Source organism: Hemiscyllium ocellatum, chromosome 18, assembly GCF_020745735.1.
Source record: "Hemiscyllium ocellatum isolate sHemOce1 chromosome 18, sHemOce1.pat.X.cur, whole genome shotgun sequence".
NCBI classification, from domain to species: domain Eukaryota; kingdom Metazoa; phylum Chordata; class Chondrichthyes; order Orectolobiformes; family Hemiscylliidae; genus Hemiscyllium; species Hemiscyllium ocellatum.
The window spans coordinates 19960336-19970558 of NC_083418.1; the positions used below are offsets into that span (position 1 = coordinate 19960336).

Genomic DNA, 10223 nt, shown 5'->3' on the forward strand with positions numbered 1-10223 from the left:
ATTCCTTTTCTTTGGATCCACTGGCTACATTATTTACCCAGCCCACCTGCATATTGAAGTCTCCCATGATCACCGTGACCTTGCCTTTCTGACATGCCTTCTCTATGTCCCGGTACATGTTGCGCCCCTGGTCCTGACCACTGTTGAGAGGTCTGTACATAACTCCCATTATGGTTTTTTTGCCTTTGTGGTTCCTCAATTCCACACGCACAGACTCCACATCATCCGACGCTATGTCATTCAGTGCCATAGATTTAATTTTGTTCTTAACTAACAAGGCCACCCCGCCCCCCCTCTGCCCACCTCCCTGTCTTTTCGATAAGTTGTAAATCCTTGGATTTTAACGGCCAGTCCTGAACCCCCCATGTCTCTGTGATGCCTACCACATCATAATCATTCACGATGGTCTGTACCGTTAGTTCATCTACTTTGTTACGAATTCTACAAGCATTCAGGTAGAGTGCCTTAATGCTAACTTTCTTATCATTAGAGATATTGGAAGTCATAAGATGTCCTAGGTTATCCTTCCTTTTTGTTGCATTCCTAATCTGCCTCAAGCTTCAATCCACCTGCATACATGCTATCCTCCTGCTTATCTCTCCATTTAACTCCATACTCCCTCTCGCTTTCACTTTCCCTTCCCCCCCAACTCAGAAGTTTAAAGTCCTACTGACCACCCTATTTATCCTCTTCGCTAGAACATTGGTACCTGATCGGTTCAGGTGGAGATCGTCCCAACGGTACAGATCCCCCCCGGTTCCAAAACTGATGCCAATGCCCCATGAAGGGGAATCCCTCTTTCCCACACCAATCCCTTAGCCACGTGTTTACTTCCCTAATTTTCTTATCCCTATGCCAATTGACACGTGGCTCGGGCAGTAATCCGGAGATTTTGACTGTTGAGGACCTGTACTTCAATTTCCTTCCGAGTGCTTGATAGTCCTGCACCCTAGCTTTGCCTATGTTGTTCGAGAAGTGGGAGGATGCGGGGTGGCCAGTATTGGAAGGATGAAGAATGACACCAGAGTAGGTCTAGAGGTGACTATACTGAGATCGCATGTATTACCATCCTCCATATTTATGCCTCACATCTTGGTTTTAACTTCAGTGCAATCATTCTGTCAACAGATGCAGAACCATTATAACCTGGACTGTCCAAAAGCACCCGTCCCCTGCACTTTTAGTGCCTTTGGCTGCCCAGAAAAGGTAAGTCAGTAACATTCCCTGCTATTGTAGATGTGATTCAAGGCATTTTCAAAGGACTGGCATGATTCTGTTACCTGTGACCTTGTAGCGATGTGAAATAAATTAATTATTGCCTCCCCACCTCGATAATTGCATCTCTGCTAGTTTTAGAACAGGAAGTGAGTGTGAGTTCTTCTGTTATTTTTCGTGTCATTTATTTTCAAAGGCTAATGGTTGTTAAACTAACAGGAGTTTATACGAAGCCTGTTGATGATACACACAACAAAGCGAAGCCCCAGAGGTTATTACCTCTTAATTTCTAATAATGTACACATAGGAAATATCTCCCACAAGGGAAAAGATTCCTCTGTGCATTTATGTGGCATTTTATCAAATGTCATACACTTCCTCCTCTGGTTCCTCTTTTTTTTTGTCCCAAAGGACACTCATAAATTTGTCAAGCACAGGTTCCCTTTTGTACGATCAGGTAGAATCAGTATGAATTTATCGTGATCCTCTAAATGACCTGCTCCGACTCCTTTAGTAATGGACTTCTATATTTTTCCAATGATGGAAGTTTGGCGAACTGTTTCCTGCTTTCTGGCTTGCTCCTTTCATGATTAGAGACGTTGCATTTGCAGTTTTCCAATCTGTCAGATCTTTCTGGAATCTATGACACTTTGGAAGACTTCAAACTGTAATCTACAGTCTGACAGCTTTTAAAACCCGCAGATACAGACCCTCAGGACTAGGGGCCATGTCAGCATTTAGTCCATGAATTTTCCTAAAACTTTTTTTCTCTAGTGATTGTGATCATTTTAAGTTCCTCCCTTCTAAGTTATCCCTTTTGCTTCTTAATCTTTTACTATTATTATTGAACGGGCGTTCCTGACAGTACTCCTGGATACTATTACTCCTTTTCTCATGGTCATTGGGCAATCCTGAGGAACGGTTACTCCTTCTCCCCTCAGCTAGAGAGAGAGCTTGAGGAGAGGCAGGAACTTGAAACGTTATGACAAGTACAGAGAACAGTCCTGGCAATTCCAGGGATTAAGACGGTTTGGAATGAAGCGTGTAGAGAGTATATAGCTGGAGAAGCGTACTCATAATTCTCTGCTTGAAGTTAAAAAGCAAAATTGGATACCCTTAAATACAGTACAAAAAATATTTACCTCTCTGCTTTGGCTGCTTGAGAGAAATTATTTTTCACTCAACTTTTCTAATTCCTGAACTGGAATGATTGTTTCTTATCACCATGGCAGTTTGCAGTTGTTTTGCAGCCACATAAAACCTAGCACAAAGCTTATGAATCATGGACAGTGCGGAAGCAGGCCATTCAGCCCATCAAGTCCACACTGCCCCTCCATAATGCAGCCCACCCAGATCCATCCCTCTGTAACTCCACATTGCCCATGGCTAATCCATCTACCCTGCAGATCGCCAGGCACTGCAGGCAATTTAGCATGGCCAATCCACCTCACCTGCACATCTTTAGACTGTGGGAGGAAACTGGAGCACCTGGAAGACAGGACGGGCAAATGTGCAAACTCCACACACAGTCACCCAAGGCTGGAGTCGCACCCAGTCCCTGCCGCGGAGAGTCAGCAGGGCTGACTACTGAGCCACCGTGCCACCCCACGCTTCCTGGAGGAAGTCTTAAATGTGCAGAAAGTTGCACAAGGGTAAAACCTTAATGTTAGAGCTGGACTGTTCAAAGTTAATGTCAAGATGCACTTAGACACAAGTAATAGTGGAAAACTGGAAGATAGTCCTGTAGAAAAGGTGTTGAGACCAGTGTTCCATTGGAAATGGAGTACCTAGATTGTGTCTTTGTGCAGCACAGGCTTGTTGAGCCAGGGTGGGTTGTTGGGGCTGGAGTTACCGATTGGCCGTGATCTAACTAAATGTTGCAACAAACTCGAAGTTATTCAGATCTCCCCAGTGAATGGTTAACATTGAGGTACCTTCGAAAAGGCAGTAAGATTTGAATGTGAGCAACACTGTCTGATTTCTCCAGCCCAAATGCCCCCCCGCCCAGAAGTGTTCACCACTTTTTCCTTATTTTAAATACTGTACATTTCAAGCACTTCTTTTGTATTTTTGCAAAGATTTCCTACAGTTGTAGCACTCTTTAACACTATATTTATATTATTGTCGTTACATTCTCATCCTTTCATTCACCAGATCTCAAAACCCCGGTGATTTTGCCATCTGTCCAGTTCTGGCCCCTGATAAGTTCCCCTTTTCCTCTTCCAGAACTCCCATTTCCACTGAATTAGTGACTGTCCTTACAGCTACGTAACTTGTAAACTTCCCCACAAATCTTGCTACTTTGTCCTCTTTTGAGATACCCTTCATAAAATTTTGAACATCTGTTCTAATATGTCTACAGCTGCTTCATATCAAATCTGTCTCATAATCACCCTTTGGGACATTTTACAGTGATCAGGTGAGGATAAAAATGTAATTTCTTGCTGCCTTTGTCTATAATTTAAAGTAACTTTAATGTGTGCTGTAGCAACCTGCTAACCTGACTGCTTCAAATTGTCATGCTGGAAAAGCACAGCTGGTCAGGCAGCATCCAAGGAGTGGGAGAGCCAATGTTTCAGGCATAAGCCCTTCACCAGGAATGATCAAGTGGCTTATGCTTGAAACGCCAACTCTCCTGCTCCTCAGATGCTGCCTGACCGGCTGTGCTTTTCCACCACCACATGTTTTGACTCTGATCTCCAGCATCTGCAGTCCTCACTTTCTCCTGCTTCAAATTGTTCAGATGCAGAGGAATGACCTGGCGATGCACCTACAGGATTACACACAGGCCCACATGCGGATGATGGCCCAGACGCTGCGCAGTGTAAGCTCAGGACTCAGCTCCCATGTGCCATCCATTGACATCCTGAATGCAGAAGATGACTTCCAGCCAGTGACACTCCCTGGGTCACTGCAGGCCTCACACTCTCAGTCATCGCCAGCACTCGGGGTCCCACCGTCTTGTGACTGCTCACCTCTGATCCAGAATCTGAGGGAGACCGTCCAGCAACTGGAGGGCCGTCTGGTCCGGCAGGACCATCAGATCCGGGAGCTCACCGCTAAGATGGGGACACAGAGCGGCCAGGTGGGGGATCTGAAACGGAGTGTCCGGGCGCTGGAGAAACACGTCAGTGAGTTGGAGGCCCACCAGTGCAATGGGATTTTCATCTGGAGGGTGGAAAACTTCGCCAGCCACCTGCAGGCGCAGGCAGAGGATCAGCCAGTGGTGCTGCACAGCCCTGGCTTTTATACAGGCAAGCCAGGGTACAAGCTCTGCCTCCGCCTGCACTTGCAGTCTCCCAGTGCCCAGCGCTGCTCCAACTACATCTCACTCTTTGTACACACCATGCAGGGCGAATATGACAGCTACCTGAGCTGGCCCTTTCAGGGCACCATCCGGCTCTCTATACTTGACCAGTCGGAGGGCCCAATCAGGCAGAACCACGAGGAGATCATGGAGAGCAAACCCGAGCTGCTGGCCTTCCAGCGGCCTACTCAGTGCCGCAACCCGAAGGGCTTTGGCTACGTCACCTTCCTGCACCTCAAAGCCCTCCAGCAGCGCACCTACGTGAAAGATGACATGCTGCTGGTCCGGTGTGAGGTTGTGACACGTTCTGATCTGAACTGGATGAGGAAGGATGACTTCCAAGCCCGCTCAGCAGAAGGTGGTCTGTGAGACTTGGCTGCTGCAGCAGTACCACTAATTTTACACTCCCAGGCCCTGGGGCCTATTACAATACAAGCAGTACGTCATTCAAAGAAACCCCATGCCTTCCTTCCTCAATGACTCTTGTGTAAACTGAATGGCCTGTTGCTATCAGTGATGGTTACAGACGGGCTGGGGAATTTGAGTTAACATTGCCTATGATGTATTATCACTGGTTTATATGAATAAATTTGTATACACAACCCCCCCCCACCGCTAATCCAGAATCTATCTACCTCTGCCCTAAAACAATTTAAAGATTCTGCATCCACTGTGCGACCTGATGGGAATGGCCTGCAATCATTTGGGAGGACAATAGGTCAGTAGCAAATCTCAGCCTTGTTTCTTTTAGTCAGCCTGCATATAAAATGAATCACTGGCTGTATAATTAGAAGATGTAACATAATTCTTAGGAAAACTGTCCTAGCCATTGATTGTCTTCTGAAGTAGAGCCAAGAGTTTGAGAGTTACAGAAATGACAAAGCGATAGGCTATCTGAGCATCATATTTGGGAAGGTGTATAGTGAAAGCAGCAAAAAAAAACTGGAGGGGCTACATTAAATAGAGAGAAGATAAGCAACTTGAGGAAGTAGTAACTGTAATTTGGGATGTCTGTTTAGCCGGAGGTTTGATCAAGTCCTAATTGAGCAGTGGAAAGGGATCTTCTGGATTACTCAATGTTTTCCTCCAATTATATACAGCTAGTTACTAATAACTTTAGTTTGAAATTTTAAGCTTTCCACAATTTAAAGCCAATGTTTTATGGCGATTGCTGAACTCAGCTTTTCCTCCTTGCTCTATGTATTTTCTAATTAAACTACAAGTGGATGATAATTGTGTTCTGTCCATGCTCGCTGGACATTTTAACTCCTTAATTTGTTTTCCTGTGAGTAACAACACAGCAGGAATAGGGATTGAAGCTACACTAAGTTTATTCTGCACCATGCTCCAGCCATCTGAGCTAATCAGTCTGCTGTACAGAGACAATTAGAACATAGAACAATACAGCACAGAACAGGCCCTTCAGCCCACAATGTTGTGCCGACCATCGATCCTCATGTATGCCCCCTCATATTTCTGTGACATATGCATGACCAGCAGTCTCTTAAATGTCCCCAATGACCCTGCCTCCACAACTGCTGCTGGCAATGCATTCCATGCTCTCACAACTCTGTGTTGAGAACCCACCTCTGATATCCCCTCTATACTTTCCTCCAACCAGCTTAAAACTATGACCCCTCATTTTATTAGATTAGATTAGATTACTTACAGTGTGGAAACAGGCCCTTCGGCCCAACAAGTCCACACCAACCCACCACCCACCCATACCCCTACATTTACCCTTCACCTAACACTACGGGCAATTTAGCATGGGGAGAATGTGCAAACTCCACACAGTCAGTCACCTGAGTCGGGAATTGAACCCGAGTCTCTGGCGCTGTGAGGCAGCAGTGCTAACCACTGTGTCACCATGCAGTCCACTAACACTCTGTTAGTGTTAGCCATTTCTGCCCTGGGAAATAGTCTCTGGCTATCGACTCTATCTATGCCTCTCATTATCTTGTATACCTCAATTTAGGTCCCCTCTCCTCCTCCTTTTCTTCAATGAAAAAAGTCTGAGCTCAGTCAACCTCTCTTCATAAGATAAACCCTCTATTCCAGGCAGCATCCTGGTAAACCTCCTCTGAACCCTTTCCAAAGCATCCACATCTTTCCTATAATAGGGCGACCAGAACTGGACGCAGTATTCCAAGTGTGATCTAACCAAAGTTTTATAGAGCTGCAACAAGATCTCACGACTCTTAAACTCAATCCTCCTGTTAATAAAAGCCAAAACACCATATGCTTTCTTAACAACCCTGTCCACTTGGGTGGCCATTTTAAGGGATCTATGTACCTGCACACCAAGATCCCTCTGTTCCTCCACACTGCCAAGAATCCTATCCTTAATCCTGTACTCAGCTTTCAAATTCGACCTTCCAAAATGCATTTATCCAGGTTGAACTCCATCTGCCACCTCTCAGCCCATCTCTGCATCCTGTCAATGTCCCGCTGCAGTCTGTAACAGCCCTCTATACTGTCAACGACACCTCCAACCTTTGTGTCGTCTGCAAACTTGCTGACCCATCCTTTAATCCCCTCATCCAAGTCATTAATAAAAATGAAGAGGCCCAAGGACAGAGCCCTGTGGAACACCACTCACCACAGACTTCCAGGCAGAATATTTTCCTCCCTTTGCCACTCGCTGTCTTCTGTTGGCCAGCCAATCTATATCCAGACAGCTAAGTTTCCCTGTATCCCATTCCTCCTGACCTTCTGAATGAGCCTACCATGGGGAACCTTATCAAATGCCTTGCTGAAGTCCATATACACCACATCCACAGCTCAACCCTCATCAACTTTTCTAGTCACATCCTCAAAGAACTCGATAAGGTTTGTGAGGCATGACCTGCCCCTCACAAAGCCGTGTTGACTGCATTTAATCAAGCCATGCTCTTCCAGATGGTCATAAATCCTATCTCTCAGAATCCTTTCTAACACCTTGCAGATGACAGACGTGAGACTTACTGGTCTGTAATTGCCAGGGATTTCCCTATTTCCTTTCTTGAAGAGAGGAATTACATTTGCCTGTCTCCAGTCCTCAGGTACGACTCCAGTGGAGAGCGAGATTGCAAAGATCTTCACAAGTGGTGATGCAATTGAATTTCTCGTTTCCCAAAGCAGCCGAGGACAAATCTGGTCCGGGCCTGGCGACTTGTCAATCTTAATGTTTGACAAAATTTTCAGCACATCAGCTTCCTCTATCTCTATCAATTTGAGCATGCATACCTGCTCTTCAAAGATTTCATTCACTACAAAGTTCGTTTTGTAAAGACAGAAGCAAAAAACTCATTTAGGGCTTCCCCTACCTCCTCAGACTCCACACACAAGTTCCCCATGATATCCCTGATCGGCCCGACTCTTTCTTTGACCATTCTCTTATTCCTCACGTAAGTGTAAAATGCCTTTGTGTTCTCCCTAATCCGTTCTGCCAAGCCTTTCTCGTGCCCCCTCCTGGCTCTCCTCAGACCATTTTTGAGCTCCTTCCTCACCTGCCTGTAATCCTCGAAAGCTGAGCTTGACCCTAGCTTCCTTCCCTTCTTACTTTTGACGAGAAGCTCCATTGCTCTTATCATCCAAGGTTCCTTTATCTTACACCTTCTTGCCTGTCTTTTGCTTGCAGGAGCTCTTCCCTTAAATTGTGCACCAATGTGTATCACATTTACTTCTGTTTATTCTCCTCTTCCAGACGTTCCTGGAGCCAGTCTGAGACATCCTCAACCCAGCACCAGGGAGGCAACATACCATCACAGAGTCCCTAACGATTAGGGTGTTATTGGTTTTAAATTGGTTAATGAGCAGCCACCCTCCAATTAAGTTAGCAATTAACCTACAATTATTTATTGCAGGCATCATTGGTTCAGCCTCTGTTCCCATGATTCCTACATGCAACAGATACCCACCATGCTGTTGGTTAGCTGCATTTGAGTTGGGGCTGGATATCATGAATGGCCAATGCTATGACAACTTGCACTTCTTATAAGAAAGGAGCATTGTCACTGTGAAAAGTGGTCGGTTTTCCAAAAGTGAGTCTGAACTCTGCTATGTTGAGCAACGTTTGAACGCTCCAACATAAAGAGAGCTTGTGTTACAAAGTGTAGAATGAAGAAGAAACACCGTGAATCCATTGGAATGGGGCTAGGAGTCCCTCCAGACAAGTGCTCAGAAAGCAGAAAGATGAAATAGTGGCAGAGGTCAACACCATCATGTTGGTTGTAGCACAGGTAAATGTTTAGCAATCTGACACAAGTTGGTAAAGTGGACAAATTGATCTTCAAATGGTATATCCTATCATCTGCTGCACGAACCTCCTGCGTTGCTCAATTTGCTGACCTCATCACCAATTGACGAACAATGTCTATAGACCAGTACTTACCTCTTCGATTTATAGTCACACACTTTCATTCATAGTCACACACTTCACACTTCACATCTTCTGCTGATATTTGTGCATGATGGCCACACAGAGCACATCCTGATGAGACAAACTCAAGAGAAAATGTATGTTTCTGGGAATTTGTGGCACAGTGGGAATCCGGTGCATGGGGGAAGAGGTACTTTTTACTTTATGCTTTTCTTTGTGGTTTATAATTTTTAAGGACTATACAGTAATAAGAGCAGAGAAGAAGGACCCTAAATAATTAATCTTATTTGCTATTAAGCATCTTCCAAAAGATTTAACTTAAAAGCGGGAAATCATAATAGCAGAGTTCATGGTTTGCTTCTGCTGCTCTATGGGACAAGCAGGGCACATTTCCAGTACCCTGGGCACAACATGTGTGCAAGATGCATTTTCAACTGCAGCCCTGGAAGCTCCGGTTTCGGAGCTGGAGCATCAGCTAAGACACAGTCACGCATTTGAGGATATCATGGATAGCACCTACAGAGACACTGTTTCCCATGAGCCAAGTCTCCTGCAGCAAGAGAATGGGGTGACCACCAAGAAGAATAAGAGGACTGGGCAAGCAGTGCAGGAACCACCTGTGTTCATTCTCTTGCAGTACAGATATAATGGTTTAGAAAGTTTGGGTGGCATGGTGGCTCAGTGGTTAGCACTGCTGCCTTACAGTGCCAGGCACCCAGGTTCGACTCCAGCCTTGGGGTGACTATCTGTGTGGAGTTCGCACATTCTCCCCATATCTGCATGGGTTTCCTCTGGGTGCTCCAGTTTCCTCCCACAGTCCAAAGATGTGCAGGTTAGGTGGATTGACCATGATAAATTGCCCATGGCGTTCAGGGATGTGGAGGTCGGGTGTGTTGGGGTGAATGTAGAGTGATAGGGTAGGGGTGTGGATCTGCGTAGAATGCTCTTCGGAGGATCTGTGTGGACTTGTTGGGCTGAATGGCCTGTTTCCAAACTGTAGGGATTCAGTCATTCAAATGAAGTATTGGGCCTCTCATGGGAAAGCAGTAACAGTCAAATTCATTGCACCATTATTGGCTCTGCTGCATAGGAGGGAAGCAGAAATTGTGGGACTGCAGGGGATGCAGTTGTAAAGGAAATAGGCAAGCGTTTCTGTGGCTACTAATGATGGTATGATGCCTCCCTGGTGCTGGGGTCGAGGATGTCTCAGACTGGCTACAGGAGCTTCTGGAAGAGGAGAATAAACAGGCAGTAAATGTGACACACATTGGTGCACAATTTAAGGGAAGAGGTCCTGCAAGCAAAATACAGGGAGTTAGGAAGCAAATTGGAAAGTAG

At 45.6% G+C, this 10223-nt stretch overlaps 1 protein-coding gene across 1 annotated transcript in view; it reads left to right on the forward strand.

Moving 5' to 3' along the window:
- traf6 (TNF receptor-associated factor 6) overlaps nt 1-5124 on the forward strand; it is a 47912-nt gene extending 42788 nt beyond the window's left edge. The window contains exons 7-8 of the mRNA XM_060838745.1: nt 1129-1206; nt 3959-5124. Coding sequence (XP_060694728.1) covers nt 1129-1206; nt 3959-4891 — 1011 coding nt within the window. The 3' untranslated portion in view covers nt 4892-5124. The remainder of the gene's footprint in view (nt 1-1128; nt 1207-3958) is intronic.
- Nucleotides 5125-10223: the final 5099 nt, after the last annotated feature.